General features: G+C 40.8%; 1 protein-coding gene across 1 annotated transcript; it reads left to right on the top strand.

The window, feature by feature from the left end:
• On the top strand, positions 1 to 27,115 carry LOC119013018 (probable serine/threonine-protein kinase kinX). Its single transcript, XM_037087319.1, has 36 exons — positions 1 to 412; positions 8,054 to 8,266; positions 9,971 to 10,018; positions 11,727 to 11,852; positions 12,753 to 12,779; positions 13,248 to 13,313; positions 13,647 to 13,673; positions 13,945 to 14,219; positions 14,364 to 14,744; positions 14,847 to 16,167; positions 17,111 to 17,251; positions 17,663 to 17,872; positions 17,951 to 18,013; positions 18,171 to 18,209; positions 18,324 to 18,365; positions 18,497 to 18,565; positions 19,040 to 19,075; positions 19,494 to 19,538; positions 19,711 to 19,764; positions 19,868 to 19,915; positions 20,033 to 20,281; positions 21,060 to 21,107; positions 21,188 to 21,226; positions 21,409 to 21,441; positions 21,607 to 21,645; positions 21,738 to 21,788; positions 21,932 to 21,979; positions 22,130 to 22,177; positions 22,309 to 22,356; positions 22,462 to 22,509; positions 22,608 to 22,718; positions 22,834 to 22,869; positions 24,039 to 24,083; positions 24,186 to 24,212; positions 26,438 to 26,482; positions 26,574 to 27,115. Exons 1-36 carry the CDS (start codon positions 394 to 396, stop codon positions 26,723 to 26,725), a joined length of 4,317 nt encoding a protein of 1,438 aa, XP_036943214.1. The 5' UTR covers positions 1 to 393; the 3' UTR covers positions 26,726 to 27,115.
• The last annotated feature ends 726 nt before the right edge of the window (positions 27,116 to 27,841 follow it).

Genomic DNA, 27,841 nt, shown 5'->3' with positions numbered 1-27,841 from the left:
CCAACCAGTCAAAGGGCGAAGACAGTGACCACCTTAACTTGGTCTCTGTCGTCTCCCCAGCCTCATCCACTGGGACGGAAGTGTGCTTTTCTGGACCGCCGTGCATTCATCTGGACCCACGAACAGTTTGGGACTTCTGGAACAAGAAAGAAAACTGCAGATCTGAGTAATGCGAGTGGAAAAAGACGTGTAGTGTTACCAGCGGTGGCCAGAGGGTTCGGGCTTTCAACATATCCTCAGTGCCAGCCACTGGCACGACGTAGCTAGATTGGAATTAAACCCTGGGATTAAACTGCGCAGAGGAGTTGAGGATCAACGATAAATATTCCTTTTCATGGCAACATAATCTGCACAAGGGATTTACTGTGGGAATAGAACTTTTATTTTGAAACTATGACCGAAGCAGTTGAAGGTAAAGTATCCCCACAATATATATTATTATTCACTTTCAACGTTACTTCATAATGTACATGTGAAGCTCCTGCAGTGCGCTGCATGCTTTGTTTTGCACACAGTCCCTCTGACGTTGTGCTGTCTAGTGTGTAGGGAACTTTCCTGATTGGAAGCATCTAAAAATAAGGCGCTATCATGTATCGGCTATTTGTAATGCAGCTTTAAGACGGCTGTGACATCTTCAGTGCTGTATAGGATCAGTCAGCATCAACACTGTGCCTCTTGTTGCACGTAGCCACATCAAACGCTATTATCAGATTTTGTCTTTTTATGGTGCATGGATAATGAAACGAGACAAGCGGTTCCGAACGCAAAAAGTAGCTGTCCTTTGCTGTTAAAATCTGTTAGCTTGACATCTCATGAAGATTTTAAACCTAATAACACACATACTGGTGTTTTTCACTTATTTTTCACTTTTATTTTCATGGAGTGGGCGTGTGCAGATCAGACTGACAGCCCCATGACTCTCCACTTTGTTTCAATGCAGTTCTTGAAATGAGTCACTTCACATCATGAGGATAGGCCACCCCTTTTTTTCCACTGAAGACATTTCGACATGTCATTGTTGGAAAGGCATCATGTTCTTTAAAGTAGATAGACTTTTCTGAACTAAACATAGCTCTGCCTTCCTCTGACCTGACAAGAGAGCCAAATCAACCAATATTATAGAAAATACCCTAATGATAAAGATAACCATATAATTTTTCCTGTGACTAATACGTACATGTAATACATTTATTTTCAATATAAAAGTTAAGTTTTATTAAATCATTTTAACACAAGGTCCATTTTCTCTTTTCCGGAGCTTTCAAAATTCAAAAACGTCTCAAAGTCTTCATCAGTGGATGGAGTTGGAACTGAGTGCCACACAACAAGTGAACAAACTCCAGCCACTGGACTGGACAGTGACATTTGGTCGAAAGTTCTGGAAAAGGCTAATGAGAGGACAAGATCGATCATTTTTTTGTTAAGCTTGAAAATTCTGCTGTTGTGGTTTCCATGTTTATTCTCTAGAAAAGCTTAAACAAATAACATGTGATTATCTCATTATCTCAGGAAATACAATTGCTGTCTCATGATCCACTAACAAGAAAACAAACAGTGGTAAGAGACCTACTTACTTTGACTTTTGATGTTTTTGTCTTGGAGATCCCCTCCCACTCACATGGCTAGGAGAACTGACTTGGACAGACTGTGACAGTATGACCATCCATTATCCTGTTAGAGACATAACAATATAATTGAACATTTGAGCTTGATTTTGCTTCAGAAATAAACAATGTGCTGATACTTTTCTAAAGCAAATATATATGTCAAAGACTGTTCGGAGTTATGGCAGCTCAGTGAATAAGCGAGTGAAGTAGATCAGGGGTGTTTGCAAAGCTTTTACTATGGAAATGGTCCATAATTGGGGAAGTTAAATGATGTAATCCATTTCCTTTTAGTCATTATTGAGCCCTAAGCTGTCTAAATGGATTCTCTGCAGTGTTGACACCAACATTACAGTTGATGCACAACACTAATGCCAGTTGGAAACATGGAAACAGCTGCTTGAATCAAGCCCCTAACCTGATTAATACCACCATGCGCAACCAGCCGGATCGTAAAGGTCTCTGCTGCACTTCATTCGGCTCCGCACACTCATTAAGGAAATGTTATGACAACACTTCCCTGTTTTCTGACCGAATAGGCAACCTCACGCCGTCATGGATACCCGGTGAGAGTAACAACAGAAGTGTTACCCACAGTGTGGAGCTAGGTCAGCCATAAAAGGAGGAATCGTGCATGGATGGCTGGTCAAACCATCCAGAGTTGGGCTTAAATAGTGGTGTTCAGAGACATCAAAGTGAAGGGAGGAAAGAGCCACCAGATATTCATGTTTTAAGGCTCATTCAGGGTTGCTCACTAAAATGAGTTGCGTGTAGTTTTGAGTGTTTTGGTAGTGGTGGTGGTACCTGATGAAAAGTCAAGTGGTCATTCGACAACCAAAACAATGGTTTCAAGGTAATCATAAGAATAATATATCTAACAAGAAGGCCACAGAGCAATACTATGACTTGACAGGTCAAAAGTCATAAAAGGCCCTGAGATATAATCCTGTCAATTCAAAATACTATGAGGATTTGACCAGTAGTTAAGATATGTTGCTGTGGACCATAGTCCTGGATGGAGCAACCAATGGACCAGTCGGCCAGCTGGCGCTCTCCTGATCTCATGGCTGACAGCCATAACATCGCATTTCATGAACTCAAGAGCAGAAACCTGAATTAAGCAGGTTTCATCAAAACGCACAGCAACACTAATTCTGCAGGTTAGAAACGATCCTTAAAAGCCTCAAACAGGAAGCATAATGCTCTTTATACAGCAGCAACTACTGTAACGTTCCTGTGTGAATCTTCACCATCTATTTACTCCATTTTATGTGTTGACAAGTTGTACTTATGGTCTGGTTAGGTTAGACACTGATCCAAATTTTAGGGGGAGGAAAAAAAAAAAGGTTTTGCTGACAAAATCACGGCTGGAAAGTGTCCCAGTCTTATTGGATATACGGATGAGGTGATCTCGAACAATTCTCTCGCCTGGCAGACGTCCCAACCAGGTTTCGCTCTACCGGCATCCCCTCCTCCTCTTGATGAGGACACATACATGACTCACATACATGTAATACGAAATACGAGGCATACTGCAGAATTGTTGAGATGACACACATGGAACATAGAACATTTCTTTTAGTTTTTTCTAGTTTCAAGTTCAGTGACAACAGAGTCATGTAAGGTGAAAAGCTCACAGTGATGGTGACGCTAGATAAATATTCAGGTTTTACCACAATCCTTAGGTATTGTCTACTCGAGGGCAGAGGTATCTAATCCAAATGTCACTGCAGTGTGTTCAGCAGTTGTCAACATATTTTTTTCCAGACCGGTGGTAGACCCTTGGTGCTGCAAGTGGTTAAAAAAAAGAAATTCATGGTAGAGAGGCCATCCATCCATGATAATTACACTTTTTCTTTTTTTTAATATATATATCTATGTTTGAGTAGGGTGCTTGGTATTATTCATGACTATTTCCTGAAAAGGGCATAGATGACAACATTTCAGACATTTAGTCACACTTACACAAACCTCTAGCGACCATCCAACGCCATGTCGATCCCACTGCAGTAGCCACTGGGAGGTTTTTGACTGCGGCCACTCATGGTATGTTGGACTGACCTGTAAAGAGGTTAGACAGAGGCGTGCGTGCGTGTGTGTGTGTGTGTGTGTGTGTGTGTGTGTGTGTGTGTGTGTGTGTGTGTGTGTGTGTGTGTGCGTCTGTCTGTCTGTTTGGAGTGCTGCTAAGCTGTTTGAGTCAGCAGTAAAGGAGCAACCTACATTAGCTGCCAGCACTGAGCTGAGGAGAGTCAACAGGTGGCCTGAGCTTCCCCATTACACCCACAGCAACATTAGCAACGACACTGTCACTGATTCTGCATGACAGATATTATCAGTTATGTTTCAATTTAATGAAAAATGAATTACATTTAAAATTATGCACTATCACAAAAGGAGAGTTTGCAAGTTCAGTGTAATGCCAAACTATTCTAAACCTTAAACTCTTTAAAGACAAATGAAAACCCAAAATAGATTTGCACTGTTTCCTGATTAGTTAAGTGGTAATAATAACAAAACTATGCAAGACTGTTTCAGCACAGAGAGTGTCTAGGGAACATTATCAGAAATGTTTTACCTTCTAAACACTACCTCTGTTTAAAGTTATACCTGGTTGCATGAAAAAAACTTTCAATATGGATTATAGCACTTGAAATGTACATATACTGAAAACGTGTTTATGCACTGAGAAAATCAGGTTAGCCTATGGGTTCGCTTGATTAAAAAGGACAAGGCTGGTTGGTTAAAGATAAAATGTAGTCCAACAACAAATATGAATGAAATGTAACTACAGTTATTAATATTCATCAGTACAATATTAGCTTTACCTCAACAACTAGCTGGTAGATGCACTTATTCAGCTAGCTAAACCTCCCTATAATTCAAGGCACCTGAAGCTTTTACCTGAGATAACTGCGAAGTGAAATTCAATACAAAAACAAGAAAATGGGTTTACAAATGTATACCATTAGACTAGTTAGTGGTCAAGAAATTATCAGTGAAACTGCAAAAAGGTAGGAAAAAAACACAATAAGTACTTGAGCAAATATATTAGTCTGATAAAGGTTACTGTTGTCTACAAAAAGTATGATACATAACAGCTAGCTAGCTAGCAGTAAGTCACTGCTAGCTTTGTTGGTAGCTAGCTTGATTAGCACTAAACTGGTGACAGATGCATTGAATAAACTAAATCAGTTATTAATCATGAAACAGCTGTAATAAGTAAAATGTAGCAGCTAAGCTAACTCACCAGGTGACCAAAAAAAAAGAAAAAGAAAAGCTACTTAAAATGACATTACTTTGGGACGTACATTCTCAGGAGGGCTGCACCATGTCTCCAAATGAATGCTCCGTGTCTGTTGGATATGTCAGCAAGTTTATGTGAGGCAGCGTTTGCAAAGACATTAGTGCCATTTTTTAGCGGCAGTTTGTCCCTCTTATGTATTAACATTAAGCAGTGTTTCCTTGTTACGGCCTTCTAAAAAGCTCATCCACAGAAGGCCCCACATAATTAATCAGTCAGGAAAATCACAATAATGAACCAATTTATTGACACAAACAATAATATTTGCTAACAAAAGCTGGTGAGCCGGCCAAAAGAAACAAAAAAAAGAAGAAGAGACGCCAAGACCAACCCACAATGGGCCGTAGGATCTGGGCTCTCCTCTCTAACCCACATCCACATAAATCGAAACCTCAGAAATAAAGCCACGAAAAGAGGACAACCAGACTCACCAACCCAACCAAGAAATAACAAAGGAACTGAAACTGAAAGAGAGTAAACACAAGAACCACACTGCTGCTGCTCAGGCTGGACAAAGGAGAAGCAACAGAGTGCAATCCACTTTCCTTGCTCTTTTAAGCCCTCCCCTCAATCATCAAACAAGGATCACCTGGGAGAAAGCACAAACAAAATGGTCAACAGAATCTCTGGTTATACCTGTCCCATCCAGCAGGGGGGGTATGTAACATTCCCTCACATCAATTTATTTGTTGCATAGCCTATTGATTTCTAGTCTTGGACCTGCACATCGTGTTCTCACTCACTGAGGACAGCACACCTGTCAGAGAATAGCATTGTGTTATACACTGCGATACAGTGGATGGCGGTGTGGTTTTTAGGTTTTAGTGGTTTTCAGTCCTCTGGTAAAACCAACAAAGAAGAGGAGGACCATCAGAAAGCAGCTGGATTGACAGTAACTTCCTCCGGAAAGAAGACGGCTGGTTTCATCGTCGAGAATAACATTGTGAAACGGGCATTTGTAAAACGAGCACAAAAAACCCATAAGCCCTGTGAAATTACCCTTTTACTGTCAGAATCCTAGCAATTTGGTCCAATAAAATGGAGAAAAAAATTCAAAATTGGAGCGTATAGAAGAGCTGCCACATTACATTTACATTTCATCCCCATCCAAGTCAGCTCGGCACTAAACCAGAAGTTTAGGCACAATTAAAGTCTGATTCTGTGGGAAACACAGACACTGGTGATTTAGATAATCTTAGATTATTAATCAGAGATGTCCTAAAAACCATGAAGGTTGTCTTAATCCCCCCCACACATGGTGTCACCATGCTTGTGCATAAATATATTCCCCTTCACATACAAAAAACTGTATGAGATCCTGCAAGCAGATTTGTCACCATACAGTGTTTGCTACTGAGCCAAAATTTCATTCTGGTTCATCTGTATGGACCGAAGAATGATGACCCACACTTTAACAAAAAGCTGTTTCTACCAATCTGTTCACTGCATGGTGACATAATAATAGGTGGCGATTTCATTTGCACCCTAATTGATCCTCAGGTCCAGAAATTTCTCACCCAAGAAGTATCAGTTAGTGCTTGAATTAGACTTGAACATGATCTAATCTTGCTCAAATAGTCTGCTGGTTCTGATCTCAGGGGGCAAACTATTAGATGCATAAAACCATGATGGTTACAAAATCCTACGTTTCTGGAATATGTTGGTTCCAAAATAGACTCAGCAATGTAGCTATCTGTTTCCTGAAAACTGTCAACTAATAAAGGATAATAGGAAAATGACTGTATACTGCTTATTACAAGGAAAACACAACTAAAACTTGGATATCTGTTACCAAACCGAGTTTACAAGTGTGGCTTCCCAGAATGTCAAACTCACTTTTATGAGTAAGGGTAAATTGTCTAACTTTCAAAGAATTTGGTTTAAAGGTTTATATCATTTTTAGTCGGGGAAAAGGCCAAAGAAATGTTTTTGCCTTAAATGTAACGTGTCATTTGAAATGTATTTATTTTTCTTTCATTATATGTCTATTTCTGTTTTGTAGCATGCTGATATAAACTTTAGACCATGAAGAGGAACACGTTATAATGCTCTGTCAAAAACCTTTATGGGAAGAGGCCTTATTGCTACCCTGCATCGTTCTTTGCCTGTTTCTATTCATGTAATGTATATGAAAAGTTCAATAAAAACATTTGTTTTTTCAGACATTTCAAGAGCAGATGCTTACCACGGATTACACAAAATGGTGGATTTCAAAATGACGGTTAAATTGCTAGCCACGGTATGTTCAAGTGAAACCAACGGCTGGTGGCGGAGTAAATAAACATCAACAGTACAATCAAGAAAGCAGTCAGTTGTCTGCTCAAACTCTTTTAGCTCATTCCCATAAAGGTTCATTAAAAGTTCAGTGTCATTACTCAACACAGGCAGCCGTTTTCAACAAAAACTTGTCTAGTGATAAATCTGCGGCGTACAACCTGCCCAGTACCAAACAAGACTCACATTTAGAAACGAATTTAGCTTGTGAAGGAGGTACAGAATGAAGCAGCTGAGATATCAAGCCAGATAAGCTATTTTATGACAGGCTACTTTGTCAGGTGAACCACTACATGACTCCAAATGAGAGCTAAGATTGTTCTGCCTGGCTGTCAACAGTAGCCTCGACTCTGTAAGGACACTCCCACACAGAGTTTAAAAGCCTGCAAACTCCTCTCCAGTTAGTTAAAACTGAAGAAGCCAACGATACAGCACTTATCATCAATGGCTTTCTCTAGCGTCGTTGATGTTTTGCTGCATACAACCCCCAGTTTCTCTAAGCGTTCTAACCAGTTATCAGATTTACACGCCATATAACTGTAAAATACTGAATAAACAGTGAGCTTTTACCCACGTCAAGACATACATCCTTGCTTTGTGATGGACATGTTCTTCTGATTCTGACGAGTTAGAAAGTACCTCAAAATACTACATGAAAACTGTGTTAACTAAGACTCACAGTCAACAGTCAACTCTGCAAGAATGAACATATGTTCATATCTGACAGTGCATCCAAATCTCATGAATTAAACCTGCTTGACAGTTGTTGATTTTGAACATATCACTTTGGGTATGTCGATTCCTGGGATATTAGGGATGTTGTGATAAAAATATTTGATGTGCTCCATCTGATCCCGGTGCCTTTGCTCCTCAGCGCGGACATCCACCACCACCACGATGGTCATTGACAGCAAAAATGGAGACGCCGGGTCGCCGTCTGTGCGAGGGTCCAAGAAAACTTTTACAGATGACCTCCACTCTACCTTCAGCTCGCCGCTGGCTTGGATCTTAGTTCTGGCTCTCATCATTACGTGGTCTTGTGTGTTTGTCATCATGTTTGATCTCATGGACTACAAGACCATTTCAGGTAAGCACGGGGGTTCATTCCAGGGCAAAACACCTCTGTAAAGCACTTTCTGCACTGATATACAATAGCTATTCTATCTAACCAGAGCATCTCTAATCGAGATTTCTGCAGCTGGATGACAAGTGAGAATGTATGTGAGTGATGTTTTTAAGTTTCTGTCACAGCTACAGCAGTTCACACCTATTTTGCCTACACCTAACTGTAATACAAGCTGGCACTGAGGGACCAGCGGTCAGTTGTCCATCATTAGACTGGACATCTTAGCTCAGAGGAAACAGTGTAATACTGCACCATCGACCTTGGTTGACTTAAACAGATACTGAAGGTGTCAAGGATAAAACCAAGGCTCTCCTCCACTGTGGGCTAAACGTCTCTCCTTCTTCCTCTTTTCTACTTTTCACGTTGATATTGTAATATTTATACTTTTGTCTTACCTTTCTTTTTCTTTTGATTTTAGTATGATTTTTCACTTGCTCATATGTTTCTCAATAACAGTGATGTAACTAAGTTGCAAGCATCGATTCCTTTCCCCCCTCACAACATAAAAACAAACATGCTTCCAATATTTCATTAATTCTGTTGTGTTCAACTGTACTCAACTTTCTAACCCTAACACAAACATCTCTCTGTATTGCTTGTAAATTTTCTAATTCATTAAGCCTGATTTCCTGTAAATTAATAGATCTAACAAGAAACCTGGACATCAAAACCAACTAAAACATAGTATATATCTTCCCTAGTCTATGATAGTGTTAATTAAATCTTAAATACTAAGGATTTCTTCTTTACATCAGCATGTTGCAGCCAAGCCACAGAAAAGGAAAGACAAGTTTCATGTTATAATGTGAACTGTATTTATGTGAGAACGTAAGAGTTTATGTTTATTGCATAAAACATTTCATGTTAAAATGTGACAGCTTAGATTGTTTCTTAGATGAAACTTTTCTTGTTACAACAAAATGCTATTTATCTTGTTATAATGTGACGTAATGTTTCACACTATATGTGATATTTTATTGTGGTAGCATAAAAGATTTTATGTTTCAGCAGTTTTCCAATTACCTTTTTTTAATGTGTTATGATTTATAACAAAAGAATGTTTGACAATATAAGGCGTGTTTCTAAGTCATGTCACGTTGCAGTCAAATGTGATAATATAACATGAAAACATCTTATTATAATGTGAACGTAACAACAAGAATGTATCATGACCTAAGATGAAACGTTTCAGTTTGTAACAAGACAAATAGTATATCGTAACAAGATAAGATTCTTGTCATAGCGATATGTAATTTAACATGAAACATTACACCCTATATCAAGATGAATAGTATATTATAAAAACAATGAAGCTTTATTAGGATCCATTTTCCTTTTCAGTGGTTGGGTAGCAATATGCTTCCTCATATCCTGAAATGATGGACATTATTACATGAGAACAAATCAACACCAGCATCAATATTAATACAAATATCAGCCTTTTTATCTTTTTCTCCCTTTCTGAATATCAATTAGAATTCGTGTTTTCCTAACATACCACAGGCAGTAGTCTGCTTGCTACATCTTTACCATCGTCATGCCATCACAGTGTGACCACGACCTTCGTTGAACAGCACCTCCTCCTCTCCTTCCCCTCTCCTCTTTCTGCTCCACCGATGTGCTGAATGTCTCTGCTTACTGCCACTGTGTTTCTCATCCAACCAGGTCGTCAGCCTCCTGTCAGGAAGGTTTTTAAGGATTCAGGCCGTAGAGGCAAGGCACCTTATCTGCTACTAACCCCTCAGACCAACAAGCTTGTGCTAAAGTCGCTGATAAACAAAACTACTAATTACCTAACATTGACTGCTGATTTTGGCTATCGATGTTAGAGAGGCCTACAAGTCTGTAGATCTGTAGAGTGAAAGCAGCTTCATTTCTGGTGCTTGATGATGATGCTGTTCTATTCAAATATACAGTATGTTATGGGTAGTTTAGTTTCTGTAAGGGATATTTTCTGATTTGTATCATTTCTTGTTTGTGCCCCCCCCCCCCCCTTTTTTTTTTTTACATAATTTTTTATATGTGTGCAGAAAAAAATGGTTCAAATATTTAAGTGTTTTATTGCAACCAGGAAGAAAAATGAAACATCTAAATATTTTGTTTTATTTCAGGTGAGATTTACCAAAGCAGTCTCTCAGATATCCTGTTTGAAAAATAGAATAAATCAGTCTCATCTGAAATCTCTGCCTTTAAAATGCATTTCACTACCGCTCTGTTTTTATTGTGCCTTTTTTTTCTATTTTGAGTAGCTCTGGTAGCATTTAGCATAGTTTAGTTCACAAACCATTTCTGGAGCTTTGCAGCAAAACAGCACTGCTTCTACTAAACAAATGAAGTAAATGCGTACTAGCTTTAAAGTGCAAAATAATGAAAAGAAATGCATAAAATTGCTCAGTATAAGCCATGTCTCTGGAAGATTGAAGATCCTGAATAGATTTGAAAAGACGAAGGGAATCACTTTGTGTTGAAAAGTGGTGGGAAGTTCAGGGCTCATATTTTTACAAATGATCTTCAACTTATTTGATTTTAGACCACTGTACATAATGTTGGGATCAGTATAAGTTCAGCGTGGATCATCATGGCAGGATAAAAATTAACAATTAACTGGTAGGGACGTGTCCCCCGTCTCCCCAGTGTAAATGATACCCATAGTCCTTTCAAACCAATTAGGGACTTTTCATCAGTGTGGGGCAGAGTAGATAACAACTTACTTTTCATTTTGGGTGAATTATTCCTTTAACGTGAAATGCATCGAAAACAGAGATAATGTGCATCAAAACAAAACAACAAATATTACTTCTCTTTCTTTTTCACAACCTTGTTTCGACGATAGTTTCCAAACCTCTCTGTGGGATTCAGATCAGTTTGACTGCCCTGATAAAAAACGAACCATGTTTCAAAAGTGTTTGCACTGGGAACACTGGGCCTCCTTCATCAATCTTTGTTCAAGTTCATATTCAAGCATTCGGTCTGTTTTAATTCAAAGCAAAATTCACATGTTCGGCTGTGTTGACTGTGACATGATACATGTGATTGAAAAAAAACTCAACAATCTCCACTTGATGAATGAGGGTCAGTGTGATTCTTCAAATGCTTTTTGCACAACCATATGTCATGTCCAAGGCCTTTTGCAGCGGCTAAACTGGACGGTGGGTCACCCCTGCTCTTTGATAGAATAATCAGTTCCTGGAGTCCAGATTTTGGTTTTCACCACCTGCTGCCCCATCCCAGTTTAACCCTTCGCTATAGATTTCATGTTCTCAGACATTTCCTCAGTGCATTGAATGAGAGCTTTGTCTGCACTGAGGAAATATGTGAGTAAGAGCTCTGAAACCCTGACTGAAACTGGAAATGCTTGGCCAGAGAAAACGACCGACTGTGTGACTGATCGGCTGGTGTGTTCATGCCCCCGCTTCACCAGGAGGCCTCAGCAAGGTGGGCTCGGATCCCATGAAGCTGGTCAGCGACGCCGTGGAGGAGTCGACGAACCTTTTCAGCGTGATGTTGAAGTTTGCTGCCAGCCTGGTTGCTCCTGACGAAGATGAAGGTACAGTGAGAACAAACAGTGAATGTCTTCAATGAAAACTTGAAAACCACTTGCCTTCCTTATAGTAGCTGTTAATTATGAGCGATATGAAAGTGACTCTCTAGAGCCATTGTGTGGTTTAAGTTTGGGCCACAGCAAATAACGTGGCGGACTCCGGAAGAGGTACTGGTCCCTGTGTAGAAACACAAAATGTAAAGTTTACAAAAACACAATTATTATTTAGGTGACTTACACTAATGAGAACATAATTAGGAACATTATATCCTCCTAAATACAACAATCTGGACCTTTAGATGAAGTAAACAGAACAGGACTGTGATTACAGCAGTGGTGAAATGTAACTATAGTACATTTACGCAATGGCTGAACTACACTACACCTCCGAGGAAAATACAATCATGTTTACTTCTCTACAATTATCTCTACATATTACATATTACATATATTACATATTACCTATTACATATTATCAAATATGAAAATCTGTTTTCTTTTTTTTAAATATTCCTACAATTTGAATGAATTTGTAACATTGTTGAGGTTTGGACTGTTGTGTTACACTGACGGTCTTTTGTCCCTGTTTTTAGCAAATTCACAAACCAAACAATCAATCAGCAGATTTATTCAGGATGGAAATGATACTTTTGTGTCGTAATATATTAATAAAAAAATATTCTATTGCTGATATTGAGTACTTTTACTTTACAAACTTTAGTACATTGATTGATTAATACGCAGTCCATTTTTCAGATTATACTTAAATTCTTTCACTTCAGGAACAGTTTCATTGAAATTTGTTCCCCTTTAATCTGAATACTAACTGCACCACTAGATAATAGTTTATCAGACTGAATTATGACATTGCAGAACCTTTACCCTTTTCTTTCTCCTCTTCATTAGGAAATCTATACGCAGTGAGAAAAAAAGGTTCGTAGTGATGCTTTTTCTGAAGTATTTTCTGTTCCGATCATCGCTCTGCTGCAGATAAAGAGATGAAGCCTTGCTCGCTGCTGTGAAAGTCTTGTTCGTGCTGCGCTGCATTACATGTGCTCATACTGTTTTTTTGTTTTTTGTCTGGGGAGTTTGATTGCATTACTGAAATGTTCTCCTCAGCAAGTAATGGTAACCAGAAATGTGTGTGCTACATTTTTACTGAAACTGTATCAGTGTAGTATGTCTGATTCATTCGAACCCATTGGAAATGGTACTGTAGACTTAAAGATGGATGATGGTGCCACCTCTACCGTCAGACATAGATAAGTGAAAGTGTTGTGTTGTTAAAAGCTCTCAGAAATACATAACGTGTGGCTGAGGGACTGTAGGAAGACAAACATGGATGTGGGTGACAACACTGTGATAGTTTCAAGCTGACACGATCTATGAACGATCTCAAAGATTTAAGGTGGTTGGAGGAGGAGGAGGAGGAGGAGGCAGTGGAGGTGAAGATTAAGAAAGCAAAAGGTATTTTATGACGACTGTTTGTCTTTGAACGTTGAGATTAACTCTAGATGGACATGATCACACCTGTCCCTCACCCTCGTAACTGTAGTGACCGAGACACCAACATCAAAATAACTCTACTAGCAAAAGTGAAGTGGTATGTGTTGTTTCTTAATAACTTTCTGATCAGAAGCTTGTCTGTTTCTTGTTAACTTTCTACAATAACTGCTTCATCTCCAAGCCAGTGAACTTCTACTAAAACTGACAGAACTGTGTGTGTGAACCGTCGCATGTTTGATCCAGTGTAATCTGCGTGTTATGTTGCTGATTTCCATCATTCTCTCTGTGTTCTAGGAGAATTCCTACCATCCCGAAGTAAAGGTTTGTACCTCGTGTTTGGCTTCTTAATGTTTGAGCTTGATTGTTTACAGATGAGAGGAGATGAGGGAGCAGTACATGGGAGCCTGATTTCCTTTTCATAGCTTCTCTACAAACTAAGTGTTAGCACCCTCTGTTATTGCTGCACTCTGCCTCCCACTTGAAGCACTCAATTCCTCGTTTGATTTTCTTCGATTAAAGTTTCATTAAGAACATAATTACGGAGCTAATTAGAATAACATAAATTTGTTTTTTTTTTTGTTTTTTTTTACAGTTGTAGTTATGCAAGCACAGCCAAAACGACCAGCGATCGAAGTCGTGGAGGAGGAAGCAGAGGAGGGGGAGGAGGAGGGAGAAGAGGGAGACGAAGTGGAGGCCGCTGGGGAGGAGGGAGAGGAAGAAGGACTGGAGGAGGAGGAGGAGGAGGAGGAGTATTATGACGAGGAAGATGAGTATTATGATGAGGAAGAGGAGTACTATGATGAGGAAGAGGAGTATTATGATGAGGAAGAAGAAGAAGAGGAGGAGGAGGCGGAGGGAGCAGAATCTGTAGAGGAAGATGAAGAGGAGGAGGAGGGAGCAGAATCTGTAGAGGAAGAGGAGGAGGAGGAGGAGGAAGAGGAGGGAGCAGAATCTGTAGAGGAAGAGGAGGAGGAGGAGGAGGAGGAGGAGGAGGGAGCAGAATCTGTAGAGGAAGAGGAGGAGGAGGAGGAGGAGGAGGAGGGAGCAGAATCTGTAGAGGAAGAGGAGGAGGAGGAGGAGGAGGAGGAGGAGGAGGAGGAGGGAGCAGAATCTGTAGAGGAGGAGGAGGAGGAGGAGGAGGAGGAGGAGGGAGCAGAATCTGTAGAGGAAGAGGAAGAGGAGGAGGAGGAGGAGGAGGGTGAGGGAGCAGAATCTGTAGAGGAAGAGGATGAGGAAGAGGAGGGAGCAGCAGCTGTAGAGGAGGAGGAGGAGGAGGAGGGGGAGGAGGAGGAGGAAGAAGAGGTGAAGGAAGAGGAAGAGGAGGGAGCAGCAGCTGTAGACGAAGAAGAAGAAGAAGAGGAGGCTGAAGAGGTGGAGGAAGAGGAGGAAAAGGCAGAGGGAGCAGAAGAGTTGGAGGAAGAAGAAGAGGAGGCCACAGAAGCTGTTGAGGAAGAGGAGGAGCAGGGAGATGAAGTGGAGGGAGACGTGAGGGAGGAGGAGAAGGAAAAGGAAGAGGGAGATGAAGCAGCAGCTGCTGATGAGGAGGAGGATGAGGTGAAGGCAGAGGAGGAAGAGGCGGTGGAGGCAGCTGCTGAGGCGGAGCAAGATGAAGATGAAGAGGAGGAAGATGAGAAGGAACCCGAGGCGGCTGCAGCTGGGACTGATGAAGACGAAGATGAAGTGAAAGAGGAAGCAGCAGAGGCTGATGAAGACGATGATGAGGTTTCTCCTGAACCCATCTCCACCTCTGAGGATGAAGAGCTGGCTGTGTCTCCTGATTCTGACTCTGACGCTCCTGTTGATGTCAAGGACAGTGATGAAGACGTAACTCTGCCTGACGAAGACGACGAAAAAGACGAACTCAACGACTCTAGTGACGATGCATTCACTGACATCTCAGACGCCAGTGAGTCTGCAGTTCTCTCCAGCGATGAGGAGGAAGAGCAGGATGATGACGAAGATGATGAAGATGATAGATTAGCCGAGGGTGTCCTGACAACTGACAGCGACGATGTCATTGGAGAAGACACCGCTGACGAGCTGGAGCTTGAACTTCCTCCTCTTCCTGCTGCTAGCGAGGAAGATGATGACGACGAGGTCGACGATCATAAACTCGATGAGGAGGAAGAGCTTCCTCCTTTGCCTGCTGTCGAAGATGATGACGACGATGAACACCTGGAAGAGGAAGCCAAGGTTGCTGAGGACACTGATGAAGATGATGACGATGATCTTGACCAATCAGATGAGGACGGCTCCGTCGCCTCCTCGGAGCACTTTGCAGATGATGAAGACGATGAGGAAGACGGTGACCTCAAAGACGAGGAACTTGACCTCGATGTCCACGTTGACCTCGACGAGGATGATCATGACAAACTCGATGACGTCATCGAAGAGGACATCCACGATGATGATGATGATAAAGAGGAGGAAGACGAGGAGGAAGTCGACATCGCTCCCTTTGAGAGTACAGACAGCGGAGTCTTAGGCGATGAAGATGACGACGACGACATCCTTCTTAAAACAGATGAGGAATCTGTTGGAGAGACTGTGTTCAGTGATGACATCTCCTATGACACGACCGATGAAGACGACAAGGACGATGAAGATATTGACACCAGCTCATTTGAATTCACCTACGACGTAGAGGACGACAAAGAGGTCACGGGAACATTTGTCGACTCTGAAAAAGACGTTGAAGAAATCACATCGGACTCCTCAGCTGGTGAGGAGGAAGAGGAGGAAGACGAAGATGATGGTGATGATGAAGATAAGGAAGACGATGATGATGACGATGTTGAAGAGATCTTGTTAGCAGGTATGGTCCAGAATTATTGACAACTTACATTTACAGCTGTGTTTCACTATTTCATTGCCAGACAAAATGCTTGTTTATGATTGGCTGGTAGCTGTGCATTCAAATGTTATTTATTGACAACAGTCAAAGATAATGTGAGCAGTAAATTTGACTTCTTAATCAATATTACACAAATATGAATGTTGAAAAGGAGGGCCTAAAGCACTGAGCACACTCTAGCTCCTTTTAATGTTTCTAATGCTGGATAAGTTAATGATGCTAATGCTAAATGCTTTATTGCTTAATGACCTTTAAGAATCTTGATTGAATGTGAATTTGAATGTTGAGTTAATGTGGATAAGTGAACTTACAGTTAAATTAATGCAGTATAATATATAAACTTTATGTATTTATTCAATTATTACATACAATGTTTAAAATAATGGATAATAAAGTCCAAAATTGTTGTTTTGTTTACCTCGGAGACAGGACTTAGCCTCTCTGGAGGCATTTTGACCTTTTACCATTTCACAAATGGTCAAAATTCTTTTAATTTTGCAGCAGATCTTTGCGGCAAAACCAATCAGTGAACCCAAACACTGCCTCAAAAACTTAAGAGACATAACTGAGCATGGGAATAACCATCATTTACTTTGAACTGAAGTTTGAATAGGCCCCTAACCAAAACACAATGTTTATTACAGATTTAAGTCTAGCAAAAAAAACTTGACACACCATCCTGAGATGATGTGCACGATCCCCCAAAAACATTTATCAGGATGACTGCATTCTAGATAAGGAAATATATTCTTTGCTGAGTTGCATCACAGCCATTTTACTTACGTATTATCATTTTTCATATATCACAGGTCCAGTTCCCTAACTTTCCTAAAATGTTGCTGACACTAACACAATAACTTGTGTGCAGTGACTTAGTAGTTACGCTCTACTGTGTGTTTTTCAGCTGCCATGGCAGGAGCGTTCACTGCCCAGGAGGAGGCAGTAAAGACCGAGGGAGACACGGATGAGGATGATGAAGACGAGGACGACGTCAAACAGGCGGCTGATGAAGACAAGTCTGAGGAGGCTGAAGCAGAGAAGATCGGTGAGTGTCACACATGCTCTGTTTTACATGAGCCCCTTTAACACATCATTAAGCTGCTTCTCATATACATGGGCTCTGCACCATTGAAGTCTTTAAGAAGGGACCAGCGTTGTAAGTGAAATGTGCACATTCGATATCTATTCTTTGTTAAGGAAAGTCTACATATCATAATCAACATGTTCACTGGCAGTTGTTTTAACTTTAAATTAAAGTCTAATTTATATTTTCAATTGAGTATTTTTTTCCGAGAATGAAAGGCTGTGAACATAAAACCTGGAGAAAAAAAAAAAAAAAAATTCGAACTCTTCCTTAAATCCCTTTCCTGCTCCAGTTAAAGCAGAAAATATTGAACTTCTCTTCATTCTTACACGTGTCGCTCCGTCTCATGAGTCTAACAACTCTCACCCTCAGTCACCGGCGACCCTGCTGCTTTTGATGAGCATGAGGACGAGGATGAGGGAGAAGACCGAGAGCCGACAGCTGAGCTAAAGAAAACCGTGGATGAACCTGAAGACAGAAAAGAGGAGGACGAGGAAGACGCCGATGAGGACAAGGCCACAGTGGATGTGATCAAACCCGTGCCCGAGCCTGAGGAGGAGGCGCCGAAGACCGAAACTGCAGGTCAGATAAAGGCTAGCTGCCGCCATTTTATCACGTTTACCTTCGCCGTGACTTGAATGTGATACTTTGTGATTTCAGAGTGTCCCTGTATGCACTCTGGGAAGGCCAAAGAGTCTGTCACCAAGACCGCAGAGAAAAAAGGTTTGAGAATATACAGGATCACATCCTTATTTTAACACAATGTCAGTGTGAGGTCTTTATTTTTACATCAAGTGCTGTCAGGTACCTATAGATACAGAGATATCTGAGTGTTTAAGTTTGTAGCTTTGAGTGTGTGGCCTCTTGTTTGTGTTTGCAGAAACTCCAAGGAGAGTTTCAGCTGTGAGGAGGAAAAAAGGTAAAGACGACAATTTGCAGGATTCTAGTTAAACAACAACATAAATATTCTCCATGTACATTTAAAGCCAATCTGTGATAATAAAATTGATGTTCTTTCATTTTCCATTTCCAGTTCAAGAGCCTGAAGCTGTGAAGACCGTGTCAAAAAAGAAAGGTAACAATGAACACTATAGGAACAGTGTTTGTCATAACACCTTTATCTTTAAACCTAAAACTAAATGTTATAGTTAATCCTTGTTGTTATTGTGGTGTGAAACAGTTAATCTTGTGCATGTGTTTTTCCAGCTATGCCAAGAGTTGCAGGTCTGGGAGCACCAGTCAGGAGAATCAGGAAGATTCCTACAGTCCTCAGAGGTACTCAGAGATCAACCGTGCTATTATATATATGAAGGTCTTCCTGTTAATCAGGATGTTAAAACTGAGTGTAAAAGAAAACATTCTAGGAAAGCTAATTTTAAGACAAAAATTGCACATAAAACTAACATAATTTCAGCTTTTAAACTTAGGCTTTTGTACAGATCACGAGCAGACAATAATTTGTTGGTAAGTGGGGACTGATTCCAGTTTTATTGCTAAGCTAAGCTAAACAGCTGCTGGACGTGGTTTCATATCAATTGTAACGTCGTAAGACTGATACCAGTCTTATCATCTTACTCTCCACCAGAGGCGTAAGCCAAAATGTTGAACTCTTCCTCAAAATTTCATTTAAACTGTGGGAGTTTCCAAACCACATGACTGGAATATGCGTGAACAGTTTCACAGTTTGTTTCACAACATTGTCATGTCTTTAATTGACGGGGTGTTTTCTCCTCTACGTCCAATCAAAAGCCAAGAAAGCAGAGAAGACCAAGACTTCCAAATCAGGTATGTGAATGAATGGGCCACTTTATGCAGCAATAAGATAATTCACAGATATGCCTCAGGGGGGCTTTACAGTGTGTTCTGCATACCACACCTTCCATCCAGAGATCCTAGATTCAGATAAAGAAACAATATATATATATATAAAAAACTAAAAGGAGAAAAAAAAATGGAAGAATTGTAAAACATACATGAGGAATATGGATCCTCGAGGACGTTACACAACAGACCTGAATCACAGAGAGGCTGGATCTCCTGCCGATGAAGATCCAGAGCCAAACATCTGGAATGAAGAGAGAGAGCGAGACAGAGAGGAACACAGCTCGGATATTCTTGTTGTTGTAGGACAAAAACAAAAAAAACTCTATTAGAGAGGTGGAGAGAGGTTTTTTTTTTTAATCGGTTCATTTTTCTTTGACAGAGACGGAGACCAAGAAACAAGAAGAGGTCCCAGTATCTGAAGAAGGTCTGATGCTGACATGCTGATTGAAGGATTTCATACTGTGGCTTAACTTAAACCAGAGCTGTGATCACCTTTAACCTGATATAAGAACACTGTTATCTGTTTCTTTCATCTTCTTTTTTAGATTGTTTAATGTAATATCCATCTTCTATATATTCTTATGTGTCTGTTTCAGTGGGCCCTTGCAGACCTGCACCCGTCTACTGCCCGTCTCCACCTGGCTGGTACGGTAAGTAGAAAATAATTCTGAAACACTGTGAATGTTATCGCACAGGGGAAATAAATATCTGATTCTGAATATTACAACATATTTTTTACTCTGTATGTTCTAGTTCATCATGTCGTCACAGACAACCCGTACCCTCCTCCCACCATGTCAGGTATTTACACTGGTGTCATATCAACTCTGAGTGATGTAATGTCACAGAAAGACTTTTTCCTTTGGTTTAGTGTTGTGAGCGTTGGTTTCATAGACTTCCCACGGTCCATTTGTTCAGCTCCCTCTGCTCCTGTTCTGACGGCTCACCCCGTCCATCCCGGAGCGCCACCGCTGCAGCATTTCTATCAGCAACAGCCGCCTCCGTACTATGCACAGTATCAGCCATATCCACCGCCAGTGATGCAGCCTCAACCAGACCCAGTCCCACCAGCTGAACCGGTCCAGCCAGAAGCCAAAGAACCAGAGGCTCCTGTTCAGCCCGAGAGTCCAGCTGCTGAAGCTCAGCCTGCCGTGCCTCCGGTCCAGGGTGAGCAGACTGAGTGGTCGTCCATAACAGCATACCGCCAGACACCACGTGCTGATTCAGACCTTTAGATCTGACTTACTTACAAAATCTTGTTATCAGCCAGACTTTTATAAAACCTTTATCATTTTATATTTGGAAAAATGTTTTCACATTAAAAAAAGGGTTCACAAAATATCTTTGAACTTCAGATAAGTCTGTGTCAGGCTTCAGAGCTGCACAGAAGATGGATGATTAAACAGACTTCCAGAAGACTTCATACCACAAATGATGATGTGCTTTAGAGATAAAACAAAACAATTCCAAGTGTTAAAAATACTGGTTAATGTTACTTGTTGTTGCTTGTTAAACAAAGCAAAAAATTAGACTTGTTCAAAAACAACCAGATATCATTAGAAATGTTTCCAGGAATATTAAAAGTCTAGAGCACTTGTAAATTTATGGAAAGCTAGCGTTTGATCTGTTCAGCTGAACTGAACTTTAATACATTATCTCCTCTGTGAACATTTCTGCCGGTGTCACGTAGAGAGGCTTTAACAACAGCAAAGTTGGTGAAATCCAACCTAAAAAGCACTTCACAGAAAAATGTAGTGCGCCGTCGCCTCCTAATGTGATCTCTGAACTCTGCTTAATGGGGCAAACATATATAAAGAAATTCACTAAACCCTTGGGAAACTTTAACACATATACCATGGCTTCAGAATATGAAGACGAATTCCTGATGTGACATTTAATGACATTTTGTGCTTTTAACTTACGTACTCAACTCCTCTCTCTAAAGAACCGGAGACTGTCGAGGAAGAAGTGAAGGCTGCCTCCACCAAGACGGGTACAAACCATTCCTTGCTTACACAATTATCTTCTCTTGATTACTGCAGTGAACCGTCACTCATTTCTAATATTTTCCAGCTGCGAAGAAGAAGGAGAAGCCTGCTGATTCAGATAAAGGTACTGTGTGCTTCTCCACATCCACCACATGCTTTATTTGTCAGCAAAATGCAGCGCTGCCCGTGATAAACCTGCGGCTGCAGTATTTAACAGTGATGTACAATGACACAATCTGCTGTATGAACACGTTCATTATGGAAAATTAACTCTGCGCGGCCATTTCACTCCAATTATCCCCTCAGAGGCAGCAGCAGGCAAAGAGAGCACAAAGAGAGGTAATTCATGTTTACAGCTCAGTAATTTGGTGTTTTCCACGGCGTGCGCTTGGGCGTTGTAAGAAATGGACAGAGACAACAGACAGCGAGCTGTGTTTCTCTGCAAATACACTGATGGAATTACGCACTTCAGTGAGATCGATTAACATGTTTTGCCTGTTTTAGGGGCCGCTGTTTCAAAGGACAAAACCAAAGCAAAGAAAGGTGATAAAGCGCTGGAAATGCCTTTGGTTATTTGATGAATATGAATTGAATTGAACATGTATTTTACACTAATCAATTGTGTTTTGTCACAGAGCCAACAGCAGATAAAGAGAAAACCAAAAGTCCTGCAGTGGCTAAGAAAGGTAAAACTTTTCTTCTTCACATGAACAAAGTCAGAAGAAAAAAGTGACTTAGAGGGGTATAATAAGATGGAGAATTATTGTATTTTGTATAACTTTGATTCATTCATTTGTTTTCATTTAAAACATTTTTTTTTTTTTACCAGAGCCAGCTGCAAAGGAGAAAACTAAAACTACCACGGCTACTAAGAAAGGTAATTTGGGTCGAATATGTCTTCTTCACATCAACAAAATGAGATAAAAACAAGCTCCTTAGAAAGATGTAATAATGCTGAACGAGGAGACTGAGAAGTTTCCGACATGAGGTCTAAAATGGTTTTAAGATTCATTAATTTATATTCCAGAGCCAGCTGTGAAAGAGAAAAGCAAAACCGCAGCAGCTGCGAAGAAAGGTAAAACGTCATTAGCCCAGACCGTATTAAAAGTTCTCAAATTAACCAGAAACCAACACGCTGCTAATATTTCACAAAGAAAACAAATTATTCAGCCCACTAATCACGACTCTCATTCCTCATTATGTCAGAGCCTGCAGCTGTACGACAGAAGGGGAAATCAGCCTCTGAAAAGACAGGTGACTACACACGCCAACACTCAATTATTTGCATAAAGTCAATCATCAAATATATCAGCATCACATGAAAGATGACTGGAGACTAATTGTCTTTGCTCCCCTCAGAAGCGTCACCTGCCAAGGGCAAAGCTAAAGCATCTGCAGCCAAGAAAGGTAAAACCCACATGAACACGTATGAGTTTCCCTTTATGCAGATGCTCCACCAGAGTTTGTCTCGAGTGAGATAAATGATGTAAATCTGTCGTAAACAGATCCAGAGCCACATCCGATCAGACTGAGAACGAGACTGGAATCCGCGAGCAGGGCGAACGTAACGTCTCAGGCGAAGGAGGACAAACCTGCCAGACCTTCACCTGAGCCAGGTAACGCATCAAGTGCTGCTTTAAATGCATTCAAATTGAAACAATCTGCAGCACCTTCAGTATTCTCTGGCCTGTGGATCACAGCAGGACTCTTAATTAATGTATGTTTTTTCAGCCAAGACAAGATCCAAATTGTTGGCGGAGAAGAAAGGTAAGTTCACATTTATCTATTATGTTCGTTATTTGTGGATTTAATCAATTCTGCAGAATAAAAACAGCTGGCAGGAAGTATGGGATGACATGCAGCTAAGGCTCATGTGGATTAAAGTCAGGGACTTTGCATCTTTGACGCTGGACCACCGTGATACCTCAGAAGTTTCCTTATAAATGTTTGAAATTCATTATTTTGAAGTCTTTTTTGTTCCAACTGTTGTAAAACTCAACAAGGCCACCTCACCTGCCTCTCACCAGTCATGTCCCAATGATTTTTTTATCAGTTTATTTGACAGGGACAATACGTACAGGCATTGTTACGTCCACTGTAATTAAAATGCAACAGGTGCAACGTGTATCGGAATTATATTGAAATACAATGTACTTTTGTGCGATAGTGAGCCACAAGGACAAGCGGTCAGAACCAGATGCACACTAAAAACTGTAGAGAGGGGAGGATAATGAGGTGACAACTGAAACGAATCAGACAAATGGGACGGAAACAGACAAAGACAGGAAGTGAAGTCACTGAAACAAGAGGAAAGGTTGGGTGTTTCAAATATACTTTTCTATTCAACTCTCTGCATTGAAAGCACAGACCCATGAGACCCACTGTGATAAGAGGACAAGTGTCTGCAAGACTGAGCGGCTCCCAAAACACCTCTAAGTGTTGCACGGAGGTGAACGACATCTTTATTTCGTTGATATTCACTCAAGGTTTGTGTCGAGCCCCAATCCTCCAGACTTTAGAATCAATTCGCTGCCCGTGTTGACAGCTCGACAGCATGTGAAACAACTTCTGTAAAGTTTTATTTGGCTCCGGAGGGAAGAAACAGATGAGCTGCTGCCATAAAACACAAGTCAAACCATGGACGAGCAGGAAAAAAAAAGGGGGGGGCGCATTTGTCTCTAAAAGCAACAGTTTTACATCTGGTAATGGCGAGTCCTGACAGACATCTTATCAGGATATGCCACACTCGTTGGGAACATAGTCGCAGATTATGAGATAAAATGGGCTGTTTTATGCATGATAAAATTCTAATTAGGGACATGTCAAGCTGTGTTACACTCAGAGGGGAATAATATGGCAGGAATACTAAATGTACACCACAATTATGGCGAGTTATTTGGCAGGCCGTAATAGGGCTGTCTCTGCCTCTCTTGCAGGCAAAGCTGAGAAGGATGAAAAGAAATCTGTCAAACAGGCTGAAGGTATGGTACAGAATGAGAAGCGGAGTTTAAAGTGCGCTCTTTACATTTCATATTGATCTGTTTCTCACTCTTTTTTTTTTTCCCCCTCCTCTGGCGTTCTAGATAAAGAGAAGCAGCCGGCATCAGCCAGTGAGTACGAGAGCATCTGAGTTATTTATCTCCGCTGCAAATAACATCCAGTCGCCGTAACGACTTTAACACTAACTTCATGTGAATGGTGCTTTTTATCACCGAGTCAGTTATTTATTCATAAGGATGTTTTATTAAAAGCAGCGTCATCTATGGCCGTCTGTGGGATCTCGCTGCAAAAAGACTCCAGCGCACTGAGGAAACATCTTCTTCAGTTCGAGGCTTAGTCCACATGTACATGGGTATTTTTTTATTTTTATTTTTTTGAATTGGGATCTCAGGTATCAGCACCGAGGCAACAGGTCATTTTTCCTTAAAAAACAGGACAAAAATGAGGCAGGGAAACATGAACGCTTTTCACAGAACCCTCCTATTGTCAATGGACATTTTTGTCTTTTTCCATCCAAATATACTATACCATCATAACACATGGTCCGAGCAGCCCAGTCATCAGGACATAACGTTAGCAGTTCATGTTTCTGTAAACCACAGATACATTTGAGGATGATATTGATGATCAGTAGCATGTCACGGTCATGCTTATCAGCAGACTTTCACATTTCAAGTCTGTGGGTACATTTTGGATCATCTCCAAGTGTGAGCGTGGCGAGCAAAACCGGCATTTTAAACCAAGCCATGATGTTTTCCTAACCAAGTGCTTTCCGGTGCCTAAACCTAACTGGTGCGTAGGCACAGCACCGTAAAGATTCAACCTAAACCTACCAAATTGCAACATAAAAGTTCAAGTTCAAGTTCAAGTTCAGTTTTAACTTCTCTGTGGTTTTGTGGAAAATGCTCTTAGCTAACATTTATGCCAGCGATTGGACTGTGTCTTTGCCAGTGATGTCACACGCACTGATACAGTAGGAGCCAATAAGGAAGTGAACTTAGGTGTCTGCGATCATTTCCAGAAATCTCAGTTTCAGGCCCATTCAGATGTCTACACTGAAAACAGGAAGAATTTTACAAAAGATCAGTTTGCATTGACCTAAAACGCTGTTTACGTCTGAATGAAAGGCCATAGAGAGAGCAATGTTTTAAGGAATACATGTGTACATGCGGACAGGGCCTGAGAGTCTCATCAGTCTGTCACAGTCAGCCATTTTTTTGTCGTGTTTTTTTGTTTTTTTTGTTTACAATTGGTTCCCTGAAGATCGGAAATTTTGATTCAGAAATCCCAACCTCTGACTACGACTATGATGTAGTAAATCGGTCAGTTTGGGAGATGTGAGCCCTGTTTGAACGCGCCCACACAGCCCTGAGGAGATGTTACCAAGGCGACGTGAATAAACACACCTGTGTGGGCAGACTTCAGGTGTAGGTGCTTCCCGATGGCGCCTCGTAGCTGCACGTGAATGTTCCGTGGTGTAGTCAACAGAAGTGACGATTGGATCGACATGTTCAAGATTAAAAACAACAAATCAAACTTGTGCAACTCAAGTTCTTCCATTCTGTCATGAAGTCGTGTTTGTCAACAGTCATGCTTGGTAAACGATGCTTCTCGTTTCATAGAGAGTGGAAGCAGAGCGTCGCGTAAAGCCTGAGGTATTCAGTTAATTTCCACCATCTTTCCACTGGTTAACTCAATACGAACAGACATTCACTTTTAATGACATTAGCACCATAAATGATTAGGATTTAATGAGATGATGTGATTGAGGAGAGATTACTGGCCTTTCCAGCCGCCTTGAGTCATCGGAAGAGATTATGGCCTTTGATGAATAGAGCAACAATAATACTTAGCTGGATTGATTAAATCCATGAACCAGAACCCATTAAATTGGGGGGTATTAGTGTTCTGTTCTTATTGAGTCATCCGGTGGGGTATAAACACCTCCCCCACTGCCCCGAGTGACTCCACACTTTCCAAATATTAACGTCTGACGCTGTAGCTTCGAAATAGTTTGATTTTTCTGGCCTTCATTGCAGAAAAAAACATATTTAAATGTTTTCTGTTTTGTTAATGACATACATGAAGGAGATTTATGATGATTTGTGGCAAAAAAACATTGCTTCACATTGTCTTTAACAGGTGAATAGAAACATAGACAGATCATCTCTGCGTGCTGTTTGAATGACACTCTGTTTCTCACCTCTCCAGGCTGTCTCTCTTTCTGCTCACATGCATGTGAACACTCATCACTTTCTCTTCCTCCTCTCTCACACAGACACACACTCACATACCGACAACACGTGAATATACATTTTAATCTATTTTTTTGCAGAAGAGCCCCAGACTGAAGACAACACTACAGAAAAGAAGAAACCCGGTAAGAGCTGCTGAAGTTAGTCCCCCAACTCCCTTTTTATTTGACACCATCCTCTTAACAATCATTTATCCATCTCCTGCCGTCTTCACAGGACAGAGATACTTCCAGTGCATTTACGTCCCGGGTAAAAATGCGCAGTACCCCTTACGACCTTTCACCCCGGCCATGTCCCCCGCCATGATGCCCCCTGCACTCAGGTCCATGCTGGAGCAGCAGAGGGCGGCGAGGACGTCGGGCCAGTAGGACAACCTGAACTCTCACCTCATGTCTACATAGCACTTCGTCTCCCAGTCCAGCAGGGAGCGACGTTTTTGAATCTGTGATCCGCCTTCAATTCTGAGGGAAACCGCAGATAAGAGAATAAGAGTGGACAGAACTATTTTGTCTTTAATTTATTTCTGTTTCTATTTGGTTCTTTTTCTTCCTCTCTGTGTGGTCGAGCTCCTGGGGTTCCTGTTCATATTTCACGATTTCCTTTCAGCTGATGCTTCACCAGGCGTTACTGCTTTGCCGCGCTTGTGTCTGAGATATAATATGATCACCAACATCCACTATGTGAAGACTCTTAACTCATCATGTACATACTGCACATATTTGTAATTTAGGCTGAAATAAAATTAAATATTACTTGAATGGACTTGTTGTAAATTTCAGCTTTGGTAACACTTATTAATAACCACTATTGATGAATGAGGAATTGATAGTTAATTAAACATTAGTTAACAGTTATTATAACTAGTATTTATGGTACTTAATAGTAGTAAATTCTGTGTACGGCAATTACAAGGTTGCAAGCAATGTTAATAAACTTTTACAATTGTTTAATAAATGGTTTATAAAGTATTTCATTGGTTGTTAACACTGCAATAACTATTAACTAAAGCTTAATTAACTATTAATTAACCTTTTTATTGCTATTAGGGTTACAACAATGCAGACTGATTACATTCATACCCTGAGTTGTTACTTGAGAACGTCTATTTCTAACCAAAGATTTAAATCTGTGTATCATTACAAGTTGGTTGTGTTTTGCTGCTTCGCTGCATCTGCAACAGGGAAGAATATTTGTGGGTCAATTCCCAGGAGCTCCCACCGTTAATCCAAGCAGTCTCCCTGTCTTGATGAATAACGATGAGATGTCCATAGATGATCTCATATCAGGCTCATGTCAGCAGTGTCACCATGGAACTGCAGGACATGCGACTGTATGTAAATCACCTCAACATGCCTCATCTTAAACAAAGGCGCCGCGTTTTCTTATTTTAAAGACACAACTTTGACATGTTACGTGTAATTGTTTGACATTTTTCATTCCCAGACACTGAGATGTTTTGATTTAACGTCTGTCTGTCGAAGAAG

This window comes from Acanthopagrus latus, chromosome 22 (assembly GCF_904848185.1).
Source record: "Acanthopagrus latus isolate v.2019 chromosome 22, fAcaLat1.1, whole genome shotgun sequence".
Classification (NCBI taxonomy): Eukaryota; Metazoa; Chordata; class Actinopteri; order Spariformes; family Sparidae; genus Acanthopagrus; species Acanthopagrus latus.
This window is presented reverse-complemented; position numbering and strand designations above follow the sequence as displayed.